Genomic DNA, 25,868 nt, shown 5'->3' with positions numbered 1-25,868 from the left:
TATGGAAATCATGGTGTCTGCTGCTGAAGTCTGTTTTCAGATGTACCTTGCTCAGAGCTTTGTGTTGCATTTATTTCTCTTCTCAGCTTTGCCTTTCCATCTTTCTGACTGTCACCGATCACCGTCTCCCTTGCTTTCATTCTCTCGCTCTGTTTTTCTCTCTGTCTCTTCCTCTGCATGTGTGCATCTCTCTCTCATTCTGCATCTCCCCGTGTATCTGCATCTCTCTCTTTCTCTCTCTCTATCTCTCACACTCTCTCTGTGTCTGTCTCTGTCTCATTCACTCTCTCTTTCTCTCCCCCACTGTCTCTGTTTCTTCTTCTGCACTTGGATCAAGTTGTAGCAGACAGATTTACCAGTGTTGCAGCTTCCTGCTGTTTAAGAATGAGCCACAATTTGGAAAAACAAATAAAACTGAGAGAGGTTGAAGATCACTCCATTTCCCAGTCCGACATTAAAATTAACCTGTTGTCTCATGTACTATGGGGAACTGAAACCAGCTCTAAGCATTCCTACAGGAGTCCTTCACATTAATGAAACTCTTAAGCAATTTCACATTGGAAATCAAGTCAAGTCAAATGAAATCTGGCTTCCTACAAAACCATTTACCCTCTCTTATATATTTACTTGTAATAGTCCCACATAAGAATGATGAAGCAGGTTTTTTTTAATTATTATTTCTTTTTATAAATTTTAAAATTCTTTCATGGGACGTGAACCTTACTGACAAGCCAGCATTTATGAACCATCCGTAACTGTCCTTGAGAAAGGTGAGCGGACTTCTTGAACCACTGCAGCTCTCAGATTTTTTTTTACATTTTAAAAAGAAGTCGAATCTGGAATAAATGAAGCAAGAATAGTATCCGTAGAGGGTGAGGAATGAGTTGCATTTAGTTTGAGGGGGATTTGAATTTGTAGTTGGGAATTGTACATTGGATGTGGCCAATTTCATGCGCAAATCTAATGTCCTCTGTGTCTAATGCAATCAGAGGAATATTAGCAAGTGTCATTAGGTTGTGAAAACCTTGATGTCTTGTGATTTACTGGGATTTTGAGTCAAATTAACATTCAGATGAAACTGATGTTCTGTATCCTCCGCTGGAAGATGAAAAGGATGGGAAAGGTGAGATGCAGGAATTTCCATGTCTTCCCATCAAATTACTTGACGCATGACCAAACCTTTACCTCCCATTACCTACCTGCCAGGTTTAAAAGGGTCTTTGTTTTGACATCGTCTAACTATTCTTTTCACACCATTTTTGGAAATGAAGTCTGTAATTTACTCTGTAACTTGAGCCTCTCTCTACTCAGATTGGAATAAAATAGCCACTTAGACTTAAAATGCTCGGTATTTTTCTGATTATTTTACCGCTTTTGTTTTATTTTGGAACAAAAGCAACCCAAGGTGGGAATGTAAATAATTTTTTATGACATCATTCGAAATGGGACTCAGGAAAGTGAGACACCAGGTGATTATGATATGGGTGAGAGATTTAGTTGGAGGAAGCTATAACTCTTTTTCATTTGTGTGTTTGAATCTCTGGAGGCATCAATTTCAGCTTGTAATCCTGGCACCTTCACCGAGCCCTTTTCAATAACCACAATTGGTGGGAGGAAGGGTGGGGAAGTGGGTTGGGAGGGGATGCTGGTAAGGAACCATTGGGGCAGCTGGAAACCACATTATTACACGGAGTTTGTGTAATTTTATTAGTGGCTTTTTAGCACCATGTAGCAGCAGTGCTCCAACACTGCATTGGTGCTCCGGCCAATACCTGTGTCTCAAACAACACTGTCAGAAAGACAGACTAAGTGTATCTTCCAGATTCTCTGCTCTGCTCCAATTCTGACCTCTGAGCATTTAATCATTCCACCTTTTGGATGCTTTATCAATGCTGGTGACTGTATATCCACCAGGTTATTTGGTGGGTGGGTACCGAATCCAGGAAGTGACCATACGTTTTAGATTAACGTACGCCCATTGGTGTTTCCGAGAAGCCAGAGGCTTGCCTTAGGCTTGATTAGATTAGATTAGATTTCCTACAGTATAGGAACAGGCCCTCTGGCCCATCAAGTCCACACTGATCCTCCGAAGAGCAATCCACCCAGACCCATTCCCCTACCCCATATTTATACCTGACTAATGCACCTAACACTGTGGGACTGTGGGAGGAAACTGGAGCATCCAGAGGAAACCCACGCAAATACAGGGAGAATGCGCAAACTCCACACAGACAGTCACCTTAGGCAGGAATCGAACCTGGGACCCTGGTGCCTGTGAGGCAGCAGTGCTAACCACTGAGCCACCGTGCCACCCCACTGAGGCTTAAGCTATTCCCCTTATCTATCTCTCTCCACCTTTAAAATACTCCTTTACTTTTTCTAATATCCCCTGTTTGGGAGCTTCCCTGTCATACACTTTTGGGTGAAAGTGAGGACTGCAGATGCTAGAGATCAGAGTTGCGAGTGTGGTGCTGGAAAAGCACAGCAGGTCAGGCAGCATCCGAGGATCAGGAAAATTGACGTTTCGGACAAAAGCCCATCATCAGGAATGAGAACGCCTCATCTTCTGCCTTGGAACATTTCAACCCCAGGGCATCAATGTGGACTTCACCAGTTTCCTCATTTCCCCTCGTCCCACCTTACCCCAGTTCCAACCTTCCAGCTCAGCACCATCCCCATGACCTGTCCTACCTGCCAATCTTCCTTCCCACCTATCCATTCCACCCTCCTCTCTGACCTATCACCTTCGTCCCCACCCCCATCCACCTATTGTACTCTTGGCTACCTTCTCCCCAGCCCCACCCCCCCTCCCATTTATATTTCCACCCCGAAGGCTCCCTGCCTCATTCCTGATGAAGGGCCTTTGCCCAAAACATTGATTCTCCTGCTCCTTGGATGCTGTCTGACCTACTGTGCTTTTCCAGCACCACTCTAATCTAGATATTTTAAATTAATCTAGTCCCATTTACCAGCATTTTGCCCATATCCCTCTGAATCCTTCCTATTCATGTACACACTTAGATGCCTTTTAAATGTTGGGTAGCTTCCCTGTGATACATCTTTAGTTGTTTTAGTATGTTAAAGGAGCTAAATAAATGCAAGTAGTCTGTGGCTTTTAGGAAGCTGCAAATGGGTCTATATCAACATAAAATGTATGATCTGTTCCTGGATTTGGCACCCAATCACTGATGCACTTGGTGGATGTATTGTCAGCAGTGATGGAGAGGTCTGTATTTCAGAAAAAAAATAGAGAGTTACTTGTGGCTGGCAGCCTTGCTGAACTCGGAAACACTGAACCTCTCATTTCAGCTGCTTGATGTGATGTGTACACCAACATTGAATGATGCCAGTACTGGGCGATTAACACAGATTACTGATATTCCAGACTCCAATGGATGCGTCATATCCCTAATTCTTAGCTTTCGTCGCCAAATGTTCTGTTTATTATTCTTAAAAAGTCGAGTTCTTGAAAATTCTCATCAAGGCAAATTGTTGGGAGGAGAAGCAGTGACGAAGGGAATGATGGGAACTTTGGCGAGTTCATATTGTCAAGTGTCCACTTCTCCCCTGATGGTAACTTTATTCTTGTTTGCAGTTTAATTAGCCTGATTGCTCAGCGACCCTGAGTGAACTATGAATTTTCCCGTGATAACTATTCAAAGCAGAGACTATGATGGGACAACACTGCTTCACAATCATGCTGCCTTTTTAAAAAAATTGTTCATACTTTTTCCCCCAACATGAACTGACACTGTCCCATCCAACGACGTACTGAGTTGATAAAGGTGAACGCTGCTTTCCGAGACAATTTCATGCTCCGATGAACTTTGAACCACTCTCTCCCTTTACTGTGAAGACTAAGTTGGGTCTGACTCTGACAGGTTGCTTCCCCACCCCACCCCCAACACGATTGTTGCACATTGCCCACAGAATGGAGATTCCAGAGTCCGTTCCAGCTCCTCATCAGCCAGAACCACTAAATTTGTGTTTGTGAACCCGGATTCGACAGAGAGAGACACTGATTACAGTGAGCTGCCTCCTCAGTGGTGTCTTTAATGCTGTTGCAGTTTCTCTCATTGCCCAAGATGGCGGATAACATAAATTTGGACAGAGTGGCATTCTCAAGAACATGAGAAATGGGACATACGGAGATCAGAGCACCTTCCCCTGCCATTCACTTCAAACAAAACTGAGGACTAAGATGCATTGAAGAGTTTGATTGAGTCTTTTGAGGGTGAGTGTCTGAGGGGACAAAGGAAGAGGGGTGGAAGGTTGGCTGATGGTGGGAATTCAAAGCTCATTTCCTCAGGATGCACCCTCTGAGCCAAGACCAGGGCTGTCCGACCAGAGTCTCCACTCCACAGTTGGCACGGTGGCCTAGCACTTAGCATTGTTGCCTCACGGCACCAAAGACCCAGGTTCGATTCCAGTCTCAGGTGACTGTCTGTGTGGAGTTTGCACATTCCCTGTGTGGGTTTCCTCTGGCTTCCTCCCACAGCCCAAAAAGTGACCTACACATGAATAGCTGATGTCCTCCCCTGGGTAGGGATTTCAAGACAGGGAGACAAATTTTTATGGTGAAAGGAGAAAGATTTAAAATAGACGTGAAGGGAAATTGTTTGCACAGAGAGTGGTTCATGGGTTGAATGAACTTTGAAGAAGTGGTGGATGCGGGTACAGTTACCACATTTCAAAGACATTTGGGTAAGTACATGAAAGGAAATGTTTAGAGGGATATGGGCCAAGCGTAGGCTGGTGAGACTAGTTTAGTTTGGGATTATGGTCAGTATGGACTGGTTGGACTGAAGGATTTGTTTCCATGCTGTATGACTCTGTGTGCAGGTTAGGTAGATTGACCATGCTAAAATGGCCATAGTGTTCAGGGATGTATGGGCTAGGTGGATTAGCCATGGACAATGCAGGGTTATGGAGATAGGATAGGAGCAATGGGTCTGGGTGGGATGCCCTATAGCAGGGTGGTGTGGATACATAGAATCCCTAGTGTGGAAACAGGTCCTTCAGCTCAACAAGCCCACACCAACCCAACGAAGAGTATCCCACCCAAACCCATTCTCCTATCCTATTACTTTACATTTACTCCTGGCTAATGCACATCCCCTACACATCCCTGAGGGCTATGGGCAATTTGGCATGGCCAGTTTACCTAATCTGCACATCTTTGAACTGTCGGAGGAAACCCACGCAGACATGGGGAGAACGTGCAGACGCCACACAGACAGTCGGCCGAGGCTGGAATCGAACCCGGGTCCCTGGTGCTGTGAGGCAGCATTGCTAACCACTGTGCCACCCCATGGGACTCAATGGGCTGACTGACCTGCTTCCACATTGTAGGGGTTCTATGAACCTCCAGCCTTTGAGGAGCCCAGTCATAATGCAGTACGTGCCCCCGTGGGGACATAGTGAGGGGCATGTGCAGGCTGCAGATACACTTTTTCACAGGTGAGAAAATATGCAAAACCAAATACTCACAGCAAGATGCCAATTTATTACTTCCAAATAACCGAACCTTGATCAGGCCAGAAGGTATCAGTTGTTACTTAACAGCTCCTTGGCAGCATCAGCTCCTCTGGGCTGAGCAGTTGGATTTCCTCTTTCGTCGACTTTCCAAATGAGAATATTGCATGTGGAGGATATGAATTCCAGTCCACTTCTCGCTGTTATGCCAGATCCATGAATTGGCAGCCAAAGTCGCTGTTTCCATACCCTGATGCTCCTTTCGTTTCTGTTTGGAGTAAACAAGCAAAAAACGATGTTGAAAATCTTGCGGCATGACCCATGGCATATTTTTGGCTTAAAAATTCAAACGTGCTGAGCATAATTCGAATATCGATGCACAAAGAGAAAAAGATTGTTGGAAACCAGTGCCTTACCCTTACAGTCAGAAGTGGCGTCTTTTAGAACGGGGAATAAAGATAAGGCTGACCAACTAAATACGTATTTTGGTTCTGCTTTCGTAAAGCAGGACACAAACACATAGCAGAAAACTAGGATTTAGTGACAGTGTTGGAACTGAAGGAAATCAATATAGTAGAGAAATACTGTTAAGGAAATTTAATGGAATTAAAGGCCAATAAATCCCCAGGGCCCAATAATATACATGCCAGAGTACGTAAAGAAATGGACATAGAAACAGTGGATCCATTAATGGTCACTTTCTAAGATTCCACAAACTCAAAGTTTGTGAGAAGATTTGTAGCTCGGGTGCTCGTTGTTGTGGTTCTGTTCGCCGAGCCGGGAATTTGTGTTGCAGACGTTTCGTCCCCTGTCTAGGTGACATTCTCAGTGCTTGGGAGCCTCCTGTGCAGCGCTTCTGTGATGTTTCCTCCGCCATTTATAGTGGTTTGTCTCTGCCGCTTCCGGTTATCAGTTTCAGCTGTCCGCTACAGTGGCCGGTATATTGGGTCCAGGTCGATGTGCTTATTGATTGGATGAGTGCCATGCCTCTAGGAATTCCCGAGTGTACAAAATCCCATGCAGGGACTGCACAAAACGCTACATAAGACAAACAGGAAGACAGCTAACAATCTGCATCCATGTACACCTACTAGCCACGAAACGACATGACCAGCTATCCTTAGTAGCCACACACTCAGATGACAAACAACATGAGTTCAACTGGGACAACACTACTATTATAGGACAAGCCAAACAGAGAACAGCTACAGAATTCCTAGAGGCATGGCACTCATCCACAGATTCAATCAACAAGCACATCGACCTGGACCCAATATATCGGCCACTGCAGCGGACAGCTGGAACTGACAACTGGAAACGGCAGATACAAATCGCTATAAATGCCGGAGGAAACATCATAGATGCGCTTCACAGGAGGCTCCCAAGCACTGAGGATGTCACCTAGACAGGGGACAAAACGTCTGCAACAGAAATTCCCAGCTCGGCGAACAGAACCACAACATTCCACAAACAGTTGGAGATTGGAGGTTCTTTAATGTAGCTCCTCTTAAAAATGGAGGTAGAGAGAGAGTTAAATCAGGAAAATAGAGCAGTAGGTCTGATGTCAGTAGTGGGGAAGATATTAGAGTCTGTTATAAAAGATTAAATAGTAGAGCCTTTGTGAAGCAGTGACAGGATTAAACAGCATGGGTATCAAAAGGGATAACTTGCTGACAAATCGTTCGAATTCTTCAAGGATGTAACTAGTAGGGTTGATGAGGGGGAGCCAGTAGATATGAAGGTTTTCACCACAATGCTACATGAGAGATTAGCATGTCAAATTTAAGCACGTGGGATTGTGAGTAGTATTGAGATGGATAGAACACTGGTTGGCAGACAGGATACAAAGCGTAAGAATAAATGGATCTCTTTTTCCCCAGATGGCAGGCAGTGAGTAGTGGGATACCACAGGGATCAGTGCTAGGACGCCAACTATTCACAACATACGTTAATGATTTAGATGAGGGAACTAAACATAATATTTCAATTCTCAGATGACCCAAAGCTAGGCAGGAGGGTGAGCTGTGAGGAGGATGCAGAGATGCTTCAGTGTGATTTGGACTTGCTGAGTAAGTGGGCAAGTGCATGGCAGTTGCAGTGTAATGTGGATCAATGTGAGGTCATCCACTTTGGAAACAAAAGCAGGAAGGCACATTATTATCAGGATGAGAGGGGGAGGATGTGCACAGTGTCCTCATACACTGGTCACTGAAAATGGCATGTAGGTGTGGTAGGCAGTCAGGAAGGCAAATGTTTGTTGGCCTTGATAGTGAAAGGATTTGAGCACAGTAAAAGCATGTCTTGCTGCAATTGTACAGGGTATTGGAGAGATTGCATCTGGAATATTCCTTATCTGAAGAAGAATGTTCTTGCTATAGAGGGAGTGCAGCAAAGATTTACCAAGTTGGTTCCTGGGATGGCAGGACTGATGAATAAGGAGAGATTGAGTTGGTTAGGATTACTTTTGCTGGGGTTCCAAAGAATGAGAGGGTGATCTCATCAAACCTATAAAATTCTAACAGGACCAATCAAGGTTGATACAGCAAGGGATTATTGCAACAGCGTTCCCACTGGCAGGAGTCACAGTCTAAGGATATGGGATAAACCATTTAGGACTGAGATGAGGAGAAATTTCTTCACACAGACAGTGGTGAGCTTGTGGAATCCACAGCCAGAGAAAGCAGCTGAGGCCAAAACATTGTATGATTACAAAAAGGAGTAGGATATAGCACTTAAAGCTAAAGGGATCAAAGGATATGGAGGGGAACAGGCTGTTAATTTGGATGATCAGCCACGATTGTTTTAAATGATGGAGCAAGCTCAAGGAGTCAAATGGCCTACTCCTGCTACTATTTTCTATATTTCTAACTAATCGTGGGGGAAAGGTTATTTATTTATGTCAGGCTGTCCACTTCACCTCTAATTCTGTTCCATTCTATCCATGAAGGGGAAGTATATTATTTGTTATCTATTTCTGTCTTTCATCTCCTTCGCAGGGAAAGCACTCATTATTTCTGATAGTTTACTTCAAAAAAAGAACTAAACCTCTCCCTGTTTGCCACACATCTTGTAGTCGCTGATCTCCTCGTGTGTTTGTGACCAGTTTATATTGAGCTTCTGAAATCATAATGTTAAATTAAGTTCAAATCAGGCACAGTCTCAACAATGATATTAGGGCTATCCCTTTCCACAGCTCAATATAACTCCTTTTCATTACAATGGGTTGCCTTCAATCCTTTAGTCAATCTTTTATGTAATATCTAAATCTATCATCAAGCTTTATTCAATGCTTTAAGCATAAATTACAGCTATTCTAGGAGGACTATGTCAGATTCCTTGAGAATTCCATTTTTATTCCATCACGTTGATATGCTTTCCTTTATTGGTCAAAGTACAGGAGTTGGGAGATCATGTTGCGGCTGTACAGGACATTGGTTAGGCCACTGTTAAAGTCTTTTCCCTGGGGTTGGGGAGTCCAGAACTAGAGGGCATAGGTTTAGGGTGAGAATGGAAAGATATAAAAGAGACCTACGGGCAACGTTTTTACACAGAGGGTGGTACGCATATGGAATAAGGTGCCAGAGGAAGTGGTGGAGGCTGGTACAATTGCAACATTTAAGAGGTATTTGGATGGGTATATGAATAGGAAGTGTTTGGAGGGATATGGGATGGGTGCTGGCAGGTGGGACTAGATTGGGTTGGGATATCTGGACGGTTTGGACCGAAGGATCTGTTTCCATGCTGTACATCTCTATGAGTCTATGACGTGACTGCCAGGGTAGTAAAAGATTATATGAATGCACTTTGGTCCTTTTCTATATAAGTATTCTGTGTGTGAAATCCATTTTTATGTTTTTTTGCCATATATTGTTGTAAATCTACCGGATCCACAATTTCCTAGACAGTGCTGGCCATCATTTTGGAAATATCACCATATTAGCTTGTTTCCAAAGTTTTAGCTCCTCCCCAGTGTTTATTGCCTACCATGTGATGATATAATCTCTCTTTCTCTGATCCATTGGTTATGAAATCACCTGCATTATGTTTGCTCGCTTGGACTCTGAACCACTTGCTTATTTCCTGGGTGTTCGGTTGACTTAAATTCCCAATTGTAACTTTATTTCCACATACACTGAGCAGAGTAATCTCCTGGAAGGGATAATGACCACAGGTTAGAAGCAGTCTGTGGGTGATTTCAAGTAAAAATAAGTTATTCTTGTACCATGTTACAAAATGCATTACAGTACAGAGATCTTGGCTGAGAAAGCACTGAACTTGTCACTGCACAATAAAGAGGTGTTTTCACAGAATCCCTGCAGTGTGGACACAGGCCTTTCAGTGCAGAGACTCCAAAGAGCATCTCACCCAGATCCAAGCCTCTACCACATCCTGTAACCCTGCATTTCCCATGACTGAACCACCTAACCTACATATCTTTGGACTGTGGGACAAAACTGGAGGAAACCATGCAGGCACAGGGAGAATGTGTAAACACCACACAGTCACCCGAGGGTGGAATCAAACCTGGGTCCCTGGCACTTTGAGGCAGCAGTGCTAATCACTGAGCCACTGTGCCATATGTGGAGTAGAGACTGTGGTCCATCAGTCCTGCTCTTCGCTCTGAGGTCCATGTACCGTATAACACGGCTGATGGTAGATTTGAGACCACTGTGTGATGTGTCATAGTGCAATAAATAATGTAATATTTATATTTATAAATGATATAGATAAATATCATTTATGGAAATGCTGTGGAAAGTGTCTGATACTCATTTAGCTGAACAATCATTGTCAGATGGCATCTTTTGGAATTTGTGTTTATATAATGCCTTGGAGGACTTCAGGATCTACCAATGTACTTCACAGTGAATGAAATGCTTGTAAAATATAGTCATTGTTGTGAGGCACGTCAGTCAGCTTGCACACAGCAAGTAGCAGATACTGGCATGAACATCCCGAATGTCAATTGACAAATGTCATAACGGTTTCTTGCATGCACCTGGGAAGGTGTCTGAAATTCATGGCTCATCGGAAAGACAGCAACAGTGCTGCACTCCCTCAGTACAATACAGAAGTCTTAGGCACAGCAAAAGGCTGACATCTCTTATGGCAACTGCATACAGGGAGCAATGGATTCTTAGGGAAAGAGATTTGTAATTTAGTTTTGTTCAGAAGTTGCACAACAGGTTATATTCCAACAGGTCTATTTGAAATCACAGGCTTTTGGAGCGCTGCTCCTTCATCCGGTGAAATCTCTTCGTGTGATGAAGGAGCAGCGCTTTGAAAGCTTGTGATTTCAAATAAACCTGTTGGACTATAACCTGGTGTTGTGTGACTTCTGACTTTGTCCACTCCAGTCCAATACTGGCACCTCCACATTATCTCTGTAATCAGTGTGCCATTGGAAACTATTTATAATTATTGCCCTCCTTGGATCGTTCCAGTTTACTGCTGGTCTGCAGTGCCTTCAAAGATGGATGACACCCCATTCCTTAACAGCACTGGAGATAAAACAAAAGATCTGCTCCAGATAAAGAATTGAAGCCAATGTGAATTGATCTTGTTTTACACATCATTATGTTGGCAGATTAAATTTGACTCTTAAGGGTGAGTTGATTGATAATGTATAAAGTTATGACGGCAGGGTACTTGTATAATCTTGTGAAATTATCAAATAGTATAAACTACATTGAGCAATGTAGTTCAAGTTCCTAGAAATTAAAACTGCAAGGAAGAGAGATGATTTATATGGAATTAATACTCAAGAAGCAGGCGAGTGCTGGAGTAAATCTAAATTATTTACTTTGAATGATAGCATAGTGTGTCCAATTCGATATTAATGCTGCTAATGTGTGTATTAGATGTCAGATTAATTTTGATGCATAAAGCTGAGTTAAGAAAGAATCCAGATGTGTATATCAGCGTGTGTATGTTGCCATGTATGTCTGAACGTGTGCTTCATTAACTCCAGCTGAAAAAATATTTATCTGTTTGTCGTCATATTCAGAGTTGAAGGCTGAAAGTAATTGAATATTGGATAACCTCACTTGTCATGCATTGTTTAAATACAAACATTCACTGGCCAAGTCCTCATCTTCCAACAAAATGATTTCAATATATGATCATGCATTGCAAAATGAAAATAATACAATATGGTGTTTGGTACGGTCCTATAAAAATGCAACAGTGGCACTTGCTGATTTTTTTGAGCTTAATGGGATGCACTTAATATAAAAAAAAATGTTATTATGAATTGCAATATTTACTCGCATTGCAGACAATTGGTACAAGACTGTGTTAAGTCATTATTAATTGTGTGGTTGTGTGGTTTATAACATTTGTTAGAGTAGGTGTTTTGTCTAGGAAGATCTATTGAATCTATTTTGAAGTATTATTAATTAGGAAACGCAGTGTGTCTTTCTCATTGCATTCACCTGAAAGTGTCAGGATTACTGCATGCTTCCATTAGTCAACAACTTAGTGCAAACTAGCTCTGCTGCGTTCCAGGTTAGAAAGCAAGCAGACACAGCAAAGATTTGCACAGGGGATTTTCATGCCCTATGTAAATGGTACTGCTTGTATGGGTTTGCCATCAATAATCTTAGACCAACAAAGCTTTCTGATTTGGATTGTACAGAACATTTGATTTAGATGTGAGCTGCTCAGTAACTGAATGCTATCAGCTGCTTAGACTTAGGCGCACTCCCAGCTACGATCCCTATGAGAGTTTGTACATCTTCGCTGTTTTGCTAGTGAAATGTCAACAACTGCTTTAGTGCCCATTTGATAAAGAGGGGAACTCAGTTGAGGTTATACTACTTAATGCTGTCTCCAATCAACTTCCAATAGAGTTAGAGGTGAAATACTCCACAGGATCATTTCATTGAACAAAATTTGGCACAAGGCCACACAAAAAAGCTCGGTCATCAAAACCTGTTTAGTCGTCTAATAGCAATACCAGTGATGGTAATAAACATGTTACACTTGGTAAGTTTGAATTGATTTATTGTAGCCAGATGTGTCTAAGTACAGTGAAAAGCTTAGTTTTGCGAGCAGTACAGGCAGATCATAGCAAACAAAGGCGTACAGATCATAAAACTACCTAAAGCAAAGCACACAAGGTTACAACTGCATGGGAGATGCACAAAGCAAGATCAACATCATCTCAAGTTAGAGAGTCCATTCAGCTGTCTAATAACGGCAGGGAAGAAGCTGTTCTTGAACCTTTAAGAGGGTGGCGGAAGTGGGTGCTGTGTGTGTGTTTTTTCAAACTTTTGTATCTTCTGCTTAATGAAGGAGAAAGTTAGGAATCTAGCATTGTCCATTTCAGATTGTTGTGTATTATTTTAATTTGGTGGGGGTTTATGTTTTTAGGCAAGTGGCGTAGAATGTGAAGGAGACCAAGTTCTTGGTTAAATGATTGGATTCACAGATCTTGCTGCTGCTGTCAAGTTCAGTGAGCAGCAACTTGTTTCACTAGCCAAAGAGGCTGCTGATGATGCTCGCACTTGGCACTCCCTTCATGAGAGGGAGATGGTAAACTGGAAACTCGAAACTGAGGTCAGCATGGGAGTCATGTAAAGTAATATTTAAATATCAGTAAAAGTTTCACTTCAAAACAAAGTTCAAATCCTCCAAAAAGTTCATAAAACAAGCTGTATCATTCTCAAATGGATAGGTTAGATGCTGGTTTACGATCCATATCTAGTAACAAACAGATTTTTCTATCTCTCGGTTCAGATTTTTGGCCACTTCCTTTTTATATACCTTGGCATCAAATTTTGTTTGATAATGTTCCTCTTTCTCTCTGAAGGTAAAAAGAAGGTGGTGGTGTGGATTAGATTAGATTAGATTCCCTACAGTGTGGAAATAGGCCCTTCGGCTCAACAAGTCCACACCGACCCTCCGAAGAGTAACCCACCCAAACCCATTTCACTCTGACTAATGCACCTAACACTTTGGGCAATTTACCAAGGTCAATTCACCTGGCCTGCACATCTTTGGACTGTGGGAGGGAAACTGGAGCACCCAGAGGAAACCCACGCAGACACGGGGAGAATGTGCAAACTCCACACAATCGCCCAAGGCTGGGATTGAATCCGGGTCCCTGGCGCTGTGAGGCAGCAGTGCTAACCACTGAGCCACCGTACCGCCCCTAAAAGACCAGAAAAAGTGGAAAATTGATGCCGCCATCAGTGTGTTGTGCAGATAGTAATTCAAACCTTAATACTTGACCTCTGCAGTTTTTAAAATACTGAAGGCAGTGAATATTAATCTTTAGTGTCATAGAGGTGTATAGCACAGAAACAGACTCTTCAGTCCAACCAGATATCCAAACCTAATCTAGTCCCGTTTTCCAGCACTTGGCCCATATCCCTCTAAATCCTTCCTGTCCATATACCCACCCAGATGGCTTTTAAATGTTCTAATTGTACCAGTCTCCACCACTTCCTCTGGCAGCCCATTCCATACACGCAACAACCTCTGTGTGGAAAAAGTTGCCCCTTAGGTCCCTTTTAAAGATTTCCCCTCACACCGTAAACCTGTGCTCTCTAGTTTTGGACTCCCCCACCCCAGGGAAAAGATCTTTGTCTATTTACCCTATCCATGCCCCTCATGATTTTATAAACCTCTATAGGTTTATAAAGCCCATAGCTTCTGACGCTCCAGGAAAAACAGCCCAGCCTATTCAACCTCCCCTAGATCTCAAATCCTCCAACCCTGGCAACATCCTTGTAGATCTTTTCTGAACCCTTCCAAAGGAAGGAGACCAGAACTGCATGCAATATCCCAAAAGTGGTAGAACCAATGTCCTGTACAGCCACAACATGACCTCCCAACTCCTGTACTCAATACTCTATCCAATAAAGGAAAGCATACCAAATGTATTCTTCACTGTCCTGTCTACCTGCGACTCTACTTTCAAGTAGCTATGAATGTGCACTGCAAGATCTATTTGGTCACCAACACTCCCAGGACCTTACATTAAGTGTATAAGCCCTTCCCTGAGTTGGTTTTCCAAAATGCAGCACCTCGCATTTATCTAAATTAAACTCCATCTGCCACCACTCAGCCCATTGGCCCACCTGGTCAAGATCCCATTGTAATCTGAGGTAATCTTCTTCGCTGTCCACTGGACCTCCAGTTTTGGTGTCACCTGCAAACCTACTTGGAATCCGTCACAACTAACTAATCAGACTGTTTGGAAAGTAAGACTAAAGTCTACCAATTTACCATTGCAGTGACATTAATGTGGAATTGTTGAGAAATTGAGTGCTGGCTTCTGAAAACCACCGATTCTGAAGCACTGAGTCAAATCTTGTTCCCTGTAGATGTTGCATATGAATATAATGGTAACATTAAGTTTTTAGTCACTTTCTTTTGTTATGGACCTGACTGGACCAGACCAGACCAGGCCAGATCTCTTCTTAATATTTTAGGAAAACGTTAGGTTATCTTCTTATGTTAAAGGCAAATGTTACAGTGCTTGTTCCTGGCGCAGTGCGGCTGGTTAATTTACTTGATGTTGAGCAAAACACTGTAGTTAAAATGCAACTGAAGAAAGAGGAATTTAGAATAACTTAACTATTGGAAAACTTAACAGAATAATAGATACAGTAGCTATTGCTAATAAACTGTTCCATTATAGTAACATCCCATCAACACACCCCTTGGCAAATAAGGAAAATTCAGACACAGGTTCTCGCAGGCTGTTCTCCAATCCAGAAGGAAAAATCATGAAGGGAAAATTCAGAGAGAGTAGCAGCCAGGAGACATTCACTGAAGCTTCTAACTGTTGAGACCCCAGTAGCTTCCAATGTTACCGAAGAAACCGAAACCCAGAAAGCTGAATCGGTCAGAGCTGGCCACACCCTTTCAGGCTATTTTTTTTTTTAAAAAGCCAAGGCGTCCTGAGCTGTTTACTCAGGATGTCTTCAGGAGCCAGCTTGGCACCTCTCTTTCTCTCGCTTTCTCTCTCTCTCTCTTTCTCTCGCACTCTCTCTCTCTCTCTCTCTCGCACTCTCTCTCTCGCACTCTCACTCACTCACTCTCACTCAAAACAAGCAAGGATGAACTAACCTATTAAAGCTACGTCATTGTCACACTGCAAGGAAACTTTCCAATGCATGCCTGGTCTTGAGCCATTCTAATTAAAGCTGCTGCCTTCCATGAAGGTAGTTACTACTTGGTCACTACTTGTGAGCTAAGACGTGAGTTGCTGAAGTGATTTATTTCATGAGCCTTGTGACTGGGGTGATAACAAATCCTAACATTTTATAGCTAATTTTTGTGGAATAAAGGGTTAACATCGGTGATGTCAGATCAGATGGACGTGGACCCTGAGGGAATAAAGTTCTAACGGAGTCCTCTGTGAACACTCAAGAAATATTCATTGGTTTGCACCCATCTGGTTTCCAGTGCTCGTTTGCTAAAGCTTTCCAGATGCCTCTGTTCAGGATATTGATAGAGTTTCTAGAATCTGGAGGGGCATCACCGTCTGCTGAGCCTCACACCATCCTGACTTAGAACTGTTCCTCCGCTGTTGCTGGGTCTCAGTCCTCAAACACTGTTCCTTAACAGCACTGTGGGTGTCTCTCTAACCCCAAAGACTGCAGTGCTTCAAGAAGGCAGCATGCCTCTACCTTCAGGGACAATTAGGCAGGCAGTAAATATTGGTTCAACCAGCAACACCTACGTCCCATAAACAATTTTTTAAAAATACGGAATTGATTTGGGATGATAAATAAGATTTATTATTAATTTAGAAAAAGCACTGAGAAATATGTGATTTAGAATTCCACGTGTGTGTACTGGGCAATGTGTACCAATTGTAATATTGTGTTCATGTATTAGGGATTCTTTATAAGGAGGTAGTGATTAGAGTGAAACCACAGGATTAATGTCCCAGTCTCTCATACCTGTGCAGGAATTACAAAAGAGCCACTGACAAAGACTGACTGATTGCAAACTCCAGTCAGGCCCCTTTCCCCAACATGAGCGTTTTCTTCTTATAATGATTACAATGTGGCGTTTTATTTTATTTCTATCAGCTAACATATTCTTTTTGTTGAATGGATTATGAGAGGAATGTGAAGAGAATGTTTGAATTCCCTCACGTGTAAAAGATGCGACAGTAGATATTTGGATGTGCTTGACTCTTCAATCAAACCAAACAATTAAAACGTGCCAACTAGCCTTTATTTCTTCAGAAGAAAAAAGGTTTGAAGTATTAAAATTGACAAGGGCAGAATGTAAAAGGTTTGAGTGATGTGGGCTATGTTAGGAATTGTGACAAGATTTCTGGTGAGGCCTATCACATCCTGCTCCATCTTCACTGCTTTTCCCAAGAGGCGAGGTGAGCTTCTCTCTAGGCAGTGATGAGTTACCAGTTAAAGGGGATTGGTGGTTGTTAAATGTGTTAGTGAAAGTCCGACTTGTCTCGTTAATATTCACCTTCCTGTATTACCAAACGAGCCGGATGTTGAGAAAACCTAATGTGGAAACCAGGACAGGTACCTGGCCAATTCAGCTTGCTCTAAATGAGCTCCATGTTGGACCCTGGGCATCTACCTCCGGGCATGCTCCATCTCACACAGGATACACTCTTTCCCCCCTCCCCCACCCTACCCCACCCAAAGACCAAAGACTTTGACATCTGCTATGTGCCAGCAGCTAAGAACCTTCAATGGCACACCTCCAGTCCCCTGAGAGGACACTCTTGCACTTTGGTGCCACATGTTCAACTCTCTCTCTAATGCTGCAGCAAGAACATTGTGCACTCAGGGACACAGACCCAGCTCATGTACTGGGCCAGGCTTGTCACTCGCTGTTGTAGCACTCACTCTGAGCCTGCCAGGATGCTCATAGCCTTTGTCACGTTGTTTGCTCAGTCAGAGCAATCGGCTCTTATTGCTTCTGCGTTAACTCGCTGTTGAAAGCAGACACAAAGCAAAGAAGCTTGTCAATAGTTGTTAGCAGTACACAGTCTAATCAACCTTCACTCATGGGTTTCTGGCAGTTAGTCATGGACAGTCTCTGATACCAGTCCAGGGGCTTGGACATGGTCAGTGAGCCACTTGGAGCAGCTAGAGTCATTAGGGGTGAGGACCTGAATAACCAGCAGTCCACCACCCTCTCTCGACTCTACTGAGGGCTGCTTTCCTTCTGGAATGAGAGAGGGGTGGGTGTTAAGGGAGATGAAAGTGGGTGGCAAACTGTTTCTGTCGCTGCAGGTTTAATGCGAATAAGGGAAATTATGAAGACTTGAGGCACAGATTAGCTGATGTGCAATGGGAAAATGCATTAAAAGACATGACAATAGCCAGTCTTTAATGAACCAATACATGACTTGCAGCAAGACTACATTTCTTTAAGGTGTAAAAATTCAATAAATGTTACTCAAGCTTTGCCAACTAAGAATGTTCAAGATTGTACAAGATTGAAAGAAACAGCAGTATATTGGAGGATTGGGAGGTTTTAGAAAGCACAAAAGAGGGCCAAGAAACTGATGAGAGAATAGAATATGAATGTAATCTCAAAAAAGAAAACATAAAACTGGACTGTGAAAGCTTCTATAGGTATGTTAAAAAGCAAACTCTGGCTGAAAGAAATGTGGGTCTATTACGGGCAGAGTCAGGAGAATTTATAATGGGGAAGAGAAACATGGTAGACAAGATCACAGAATCTGTACAGTGCGGCAGCAGGCCATTCAGCCCATCGAGTCCACACCGACCTTCCAAAGAGCATTCTGCCCAGACCCATCCCCACCCGCCATCCCTGTAACCCTGCATTTCCCATTGCTAACCTACCTAACCTACATATCCCTGGACATTATGGGGCGACACGGTGGCTCAGTGGCTAGCACTTCTGCCTCACAGCACCAGGGACCCAGGTTTGATTCCAGCCTCGGGTGACTGTCTGTCTGTGTGGAGTTTGCATGTTCTCCTTGTGTCTGCGTGGGTTTCCTTCGGGTGCTCCAGTTTCCTCCCACAATCCAAAGATGTGCAGGTCAGGTGAATTGGCCATGCTAAATTGCCCGTAGTGTTTGGTGCATTAGTCAGAGGGAATAGTCTGGGTGGGTTACTCTTCAGAGGGTTGATGTGGACTGGTTTCCGAAGGGCCTGTTTCCACACTGTAGGTAATCTAATCTAATCTAATCTAATCAATTTAGCATGGCCAATCCACCTATTGAGTAGCTTTTGCTAATTTTAAAGGTATATCCAGGGATACTGTGTAATAATTTATACTGAACTTGGAGAGAAAGTGAGCACTGCAGATGCTGGAGATCAAAGTCAAAACATGTGGCACTGGAAAAGCACAGCAGGCCAGGCAGCATCCGAGGAGCAGGAGAGTTGATGTTTCGGGCATAAGCCCTTCTTCAGGAAGATGAAGAGCTTATGTATGAAACGTAGACCCTCCTGCTCCTCGGATGCTGCCTGACCTGCTGTGCTTTTCCTGCACCCCACATTTTGACACTGAACTTTGAGAAACAGTCAAATGAGTTTCTATAAAATACAACTTCACCTGACAGGGAAGACTCAATATGTATTTGTTACATATTATTCCAAAGTTTAGATTAGGACTTTAGCCTCAAATGTGCACCTTCAAGCCACCTGAGCCTAATAGAGGCCTAGAGACCCAACAGGTCACGACCCCAACTTCAAATTGATTTAATTGTTTTAAACTAATTCAATTCCCTGATGAAGGGCTTTTGCCCGAAACGTCGATTTCGCTGCTCCTTGGCTGCTGCCTGAACTGCTGTGCTCTTCCAGCACCACTAATCCAGAATCTGGTTTCCAGCATCTGCAGTCATTGTTTTTACCTACCTAATTCAATTCCCTCTCTCCTCTACTTCATTTTCTCACCCTCTATCTCCACACTCTCTTTGCTTCATTTCCCCAATGTTTGCTCTTCTTTCCTGATCTTGTTTTCTCCTCCTCGTTCTCACCATCCACCTTTTCTCCCCTGCAACCAAACCCCTTCTCACCCCTTCCCATTTGCCTGTTCTTTCTCCTCCTGGCCCAACAGTCATTTTCCTTCCCCTCAGTAACTAGCCTGGTGTGGCTCTGTGCCCCTGTCTTTCTGCTGACTGTTCTGATTACCTGTGGTCACTGGGTGTTTCAGACAGGGAGAATTCCATAATAGTGGTGCTGCCTGTGTGAGGAACTCTCTCTGTTATTATAACCTCCTTCTTGGCATTGCTTTTGGCAGGAACCTTGCAAGTAATGGAAGAACAGGGTTCAATAGGATTGCGAACAATGTTGTTAACACTTTGCCACATGGTTGGCTGATTGCAAGAAATTAGCTGAGCTTTCATCGATTAACTGGGATATTGAAACCAAGAAGGCGTTAGAAAGGCTGAGCAGCAACTGATTTGAGTAAAGGCAGAACATAAGAAATAGGAGCAGGAATAGACCATCTGGCCTCTCAGACCCATTCAGTAAAACATGGCTGATGATCTTACATAGAAACGTACGACACACAACAGGTCCTTTGGCCCACAATGTTGTGTCGAGGATTATTCCTAATCTAAAATAAAATAACCTAACCTACGCACCCCTCAATTCACTGTTGTCCATGTGCATGTCCAGCAATCGTTTTGTGGACTCAGCTCCACTTACCCACCCGCTCGCCATAACTCTTAATTCATTTATTGTTCAAAAATCTATTTACCTTTGCCTTAAAAAGATATAACAAGGGAGCCTCACCTGTTTCACTGGCCAGGGAATTCCATGGATTCACAACCCTTTGAGGGAAGAAGTTCCTCCTCAACTCAGTCCTCAATCTGCTCCTCCTTATTTTTGTCATCATTTTAGATGGATGTTGCTTGTTAGAACAGGATATCAAAAGATAAATGAATTTGTTTTTATTGGACAGTTTATGACAGAACCTCCAAACCTATGTTTCACCCCTTTCTCAACTCTTCTCCCTTTTTCATTATCATTTTGTCATGTTCTTGACAGAAGTTCATTTGCAGTTTCCAGGCTTTTGGCCAATCAAAACCTCAAATTCTGAGGTGTAGTATTGCAACTGTAATCACTTCAGTTTCCTTTGCCCTTTCTGTAGTCTCAGGATATTGTTATTATGATGAATGTGGTGGTTATTATGGCACCCAAGCAAACAGTCAGGCCTCGAACCTGGTTGTGTAAGTAGCCTGTTCATTCACTGGTGGTGATGTGAGAAGGTATGAGAGCATGGACCACTCAGCACTGCTACAAAATTGTTATTCAACATGGAGGAGGAACGATATCCACTTCCTGAACAGTCAGAGCTTTCACGCGCTCTCTCTCTCTCTCTCTTTCTCTTTTTCATACTCACTCACTTGCTCGCTCACACACTGACATACTCACTCTCACACATACGCTTGCACTCTCTCCCTCTCCTCTCTCTCGCACACAGGCTCTCTTTCACTGTCTGTGCAATTATTTAAGAAAGGAAAAGCCAGGGACCCACAGACCAGTGAGCCTGATGTCAGTGGTGGCTAAGTTGTTGCTGGGGTGGGGGGGAGGTGTATGTAGATTCTGAGAGACAGGAGCTACATGCATTTGGAAAGGCAAAGACTGATTAGGGATAGCCAGCATGGCTTTGTGCAAGGGAAATCGGGTCTCACAAATTTGATAGAGGTTTTTGAAGAGGTGACCAAGTAGATAGATGAAGGCAGAGTAGTAGCCATTGTCTCCATGACTTTAGCTAGGCCTTCAAGAAGGTTTCACGTAGTAGATTGTTTCATAAGGTTGGCTCACACGGGATCTAGGGAGAGCTAGCCAATTGGACACAAGATTGGCCTGATGGTAGACGACAGAGGATAGTGGTAGAGAGTTGTTGTTCAAGCCTGTGACTAGTGGTATGCTGCAAGGATCATGCTGGGTCCACCTTTTATCATTTATATAAACAATTTGGATGAGAATATAGGAGGCGTGGTTAGTAAGTATGTGGATGACCCCAAAATTGGTGGTAAATTGGACATTAAAGAAGGTTATCTAAGAGTACAGTGGGATCTTAATCAACTGGATCAATGTGGGCTGGGTAATGGCAGCTGGAGTTTAATTTGGATAAATGTGAGGTATTGCATTTTGCTAAGACAAACCAGGGCAAGACTTAGACAATCAATAGCAGGGCCCTGGATAGTGTTGTCGAATATAGAGACCTAGGGGTGCATGTACATAGTTCCTTGAAAGTGGAGTCACAGGTAGATAGGATAGTGAAGAAGGTGTTTGGCGTGCTTGCCTTAATCGATCAGCGCATTGTATATCGAAGTTGGGTTATCATAGTAGAGCTGTACAAGACATTGGTAAGGCCACATTTGGAGTATTGCTATAGGAAGGATGTTATTAAACTGGTAAGGCTGCAGCAAGGACATTACCAAAACTAGAGGGTTTGAGTTATAAGGAGAGCTTGGATAGACTGAGACTTTTCTTTTTCCCTGGAAAAACCATATCCATGCCCCTCATAGAGGTTCATAAAATCATAAGGGGCATGGATATGGCGAATGGCAAAGTTCTTTTCCTCAGGGTGTGGGAGTCCAAAGCTAGAAGGCCTAGGTTTAAGGTGAGAGGGAAAGATTTTAAACTGACCTGAGGGGGAATTTTTTCATGCAGAAGGTGATTTATGTGTGGAGCAAGCTGCCAGAGGAAGTAGTAGAGGCAGATACAATTTAAGAGATATTTGGACAGATACCTGGGTAAAAAATGTTTCGAGGGATAAGGGCCAAGTGCAGGCAAATGGGACTATGTTAGTTTAAGCAACTTGGTCGGCAAGGACAAGTTGGGCCGAAGGGGCTGTTTCTGTGCTCTATGACACTCTCTCTAAGCTCCTACCTACTTCCAGCTCTCTAACCCACTCTCCTCTCTCCCTCCCTTCTTTCCTGCTCTCTCTCCCACTTGGTCTCTCCCACTTGGTCTCTCCCACTTGGTCTCTCCCACTTGGTCTCTCCCACTTGGTCTCCCTCACTCTCCCTCACTCTCCCTCACTCTCCCTCACTCTCCCTCACTCTGTCTTTCCCCCTCCCTCTTGATGTGCATGAACAATTTCCAAGCGGTTTCGAGGACTTGAGAGTTTGTGGCTGGAGTTTGACTCCATGCCTTTTTAATACCAGAAGCATTAAGAAGCGACCTCCACCTCTCACTGCCTCTCTCCAAAGTTGGCTGAGGCATAAACTCTGAATTTGGACTGCAGCTTTAGCATCGCTTTGTGTGGGAAACGTTGTTGATGCGAAATATTTACTTGTGATTACAAATTATTTCTCAAATTTTAACAATCTACTTTTGCTTTAGGATGTGCCAAAAATGAGCCATTACAACAAGCAGTGTTATTGGCTAAACCTTGCTGCGATTGACTCATGCTCCCATATTCCGCTAAAATTCGAATGCTCTTATTCAAATGGCTTCACCCCTCCTCTACTCTGTAACTCTGAGAATGCTGTGCTCCTGTATCCTGACCTCTTGTACATTCCCAACTCTACCACTTGTACTAAGCTTTGAAATTCCCTCCCTAAATCACCAGCCCCTCAGATGCTGTTGGCATTTATGGGACGTTCTAATTTCCAAATATCTCTCCTTGTCATTGTTTGAGATTCTGGCTGATCATCAAATAACCAGCAAGGTCATCCTGATTCTTGTATGCGAGAGGGGAATCTATAGAAAATAGAATCCCTACAGTGTGGAAAGAGACCCTTCAGCCCAACAAGTCCACACTGACCCTCCGAAGAGTAGCCCATCCAGACCCATTCTCCTACCCCACTACGCTTAACCGCTGACTAATGCACCTAATCTACACATTCCTGAACACAATGGGCAATTGAGCTTGGTTAATTCACCTAACCTGCACATCTTTGCATTGTGGGAGGAAACCGGAGCACCCGCAGGAAGCCCACGCAGACACAGGGAGAATGTACAAACTCCACACAGACAGATGCCCGAGGCAGGAATCGAACCCGGGTCCTTGATGCTGTGAGGCAGCAATGCTAACCCACTGAGCCACCGTGCAGTTGATGAATTGAGCTGGTTCAGTATTAGAGTGTGACAGATCGTGTGTTCTAGCCATTTAAAAAAGCTCTCATTCTCTTTCCTGTCTTTTAACAGATTATGGAGGAAACAAACACGCAAATAGCCTGGCCATCAAAACTGAAGATTGGAGCAAAGTCGAAGAAAGGTAATTGACTTTTGAGAAGTAATTCAATTGCTAAGGGAAAGGTTCAGTCATTTGTGGAACAATGAACTTTGCAGCAGGAGATATTGAGTTTATTTTGGCAGAGCCTTCCTTGAACAGAGCATTATTTTGCAGAATACAGAATTGCTGTGTACCCTCTAGGGGAAAATGGTTTCTTGCCATCAGGAGAAAAGTGATCTTTCACAGTGGCTGTGGTGTAACTGACCTCCAGAATAGACAATGACACTTGGCTTGCTGTGTTCGAATTATTGTAAAGCACATACTGGGACTGGATCATGCCAGTCATTTCAACATGCTGCTTAGTGAGGATACACAATGCATGTTCCAGCATTGCCAAGAAATGGTCAAAGTGCCTCTCTATTGTGAAACGAAGATTAATTTAATGGAAAGAAACCCTCTCTATCCTTGTGTCATGCGCTGGATGTCAGTGGTTCCTGCTTGTTCATTTTCTCCAAAGGCCTGTGACATTGCCATATCATTTTAAGCTGCTGTATGTCACAGTAATCTCAGACATATGGACGTACATGGAATAGTGTAGGTTAGATGGGCATCAGACTGGTATGACAGGTCGGCGCAACATCGAGGGCTGAAGGGCCTGTACTGCGCTGTTATGTTCTATGTTCTACATGAAACTGCTCTATATTTACCAAGAACCAAGCCTCAAGCAATTCTGTAAACAGTGCCTTTCCCAGGACCTCTGCCACTATCGTGTCGCAAGTTTGTCAGACTGTGTTCAGATGCCAGGATAGAGGAATATTCTAGTTTATGAGGTACTGTACAAAATGTACTTTACTGTATTGGATATTTGTGCTCCCTGTCTCTATGGAATGATTCAGATATTTTTAATCAACATGTTCAGCGATTTTATGTTGCACATCTGGAGCGGGTACCATTTGAACCCTGGACTTGGCTCAGAGGGGTAGAGCCACTCCCACAAGATGGACTGTACATGGAATAGTGTAGGTTAGATGGGCTTCAGATTGGTATGACAGGTCGGTGCAACATCGAGGGCTGAAGGGCCTGTAACTATAACTATAAGGGCCTATAACTTTTATGCTTCTCATTTTGGAAGCTATCATTTCAAGTTGGATCCATCCCACTTGACAATGTCAACATTTTAGTCCCTTCAAAAGTAAACCAGCTTCAGAGTTAATTGAGTGTAAACAAACAGGAGGCTGGAAGAACACAGCAGGCCAGGCTACATCAGGAGGTGGAGAAGTCAACGTTTCGGGTGTAACCCTACTTCAGAGTTATACCCGAAATATTGACTTCTCCAGCATCTGATACTGCCTGGCCTGCTGTGTTCTTTCAGCCTCCTTGGATCAGCATTTGCAGTTTATTTTGTCTCGATCTGAGTTAATTGAGAGCTGGCAGTGCTGATTGAAGTTTGCACTGAAGAGCTTTTTTTCCCCCAAACAACAGAATTTGCTTCTGGATAGAGAAAGAATCCAGAAGGGGAGGGTAGATATTGGAAGTGAAACTTGTAGTTCAACAATCATACTTCAAATCACAGACTATCATCTATTGCCTGATTCAGTATACAGATATCAGTGTGTAAAACATGGTAGCAGAGAGTTATAGCATCATAGAGTCATAGAACATAGACAAGTACAGCACAGAACAGGCTCTTTGGCCCACGATGTTGGTTTAATCCTAATGTAAAATATAGTAACTTAACCTACGCACCCCTCAATTCACTGCTATCCATGTGCATGTCCAGCAGTCGCATAAATGTCCCAATGACTCTGCTTCCACCACCACAGCTGGCAATGCATTCCATGCATTCACAACTCTCTGTGTAAAGAACCTACCTCTGATGTCTCCTTTATACCTTCCTCATAATATCTTCAAACTATGACTTCTATGATATGATCCTTCGTCGGATATGTGGAACAGTCCATCTTCCGCAGCTACACTGGCACCACACCCCACCTTTTCCTCCGCTACATCGATGACTGTATCGGCGCTGCCTCGTGCTCCCATGAGGAGGTTGAACAGTTCATCCACTTTACCAACACCTTCCACTCCGACCTCAAATTTATCTGGACCATCTCAGACTCCTCCCTCCCCTTCCAAGACCTCTCCATTTCTATCTCAGGCGACCGAATCAACACGGACATTTACTATAAACCGACCGACTCACACAGCTACCTAGACAACACCTCCTCCCACCCTGCCCCCTGTAAAAACGCCATCCAATATTCCCAATTCCTTCGTCTCCGCCG

The 25,868-nt window shown here is 43.4% G+C and overlaps 1 protein-coding gene across 4 annotated transcripts in view; it reads left to right on the top strand.

The window, feature by feature from the left end:
• Positions 1-25,868, top strand: part of LOC122561037 (protein bicaudal C homolog 1-like) — a 272,727-nt gene that overhangs the window by 118,712 nt on the left and 128,147 nt on the right. For 3 of the 4 annotated variants that reach the window (XM_043712352.1, XM_043712354.1, XM_043712353.1), the window contains exon 3: positions 23,556-23,625. In XM_043712352.1, coding sequence (XP_043568287.1) covers positions 23,556-23,625 — 70 coding nt within the window. Of the gene's footprint in view, positions 1-21,177; positions 21,182-23,555; positions 23,626-25,868 lie in introns of those variants that run through there. The other variant, XM_043712355.1, reaches the window with a different exon arrangement.

This window comes from Chiloscyllium plagiosum, chromosome 22 (genome assembly GCF_004010195.1).
Source record: "Chiloscyllium plagiosum isolate BGI_BamShark_2017 chromosome 22, ASM401019v2, whole genome shotgun sequence".
Lineage (NCBI taxonomy): Eukaryota > Metazoa > Chordata > Chondrichthyes > Orectolobiformes > Hemiscylliidae > Chiloscyllium > Chiloscyllium plagiosum.
The sequence above is the reverse complement of the archived record's forward strand: the minus strand, read 5'-3'. Positions and strand labels throughout refer to the sequence as shown.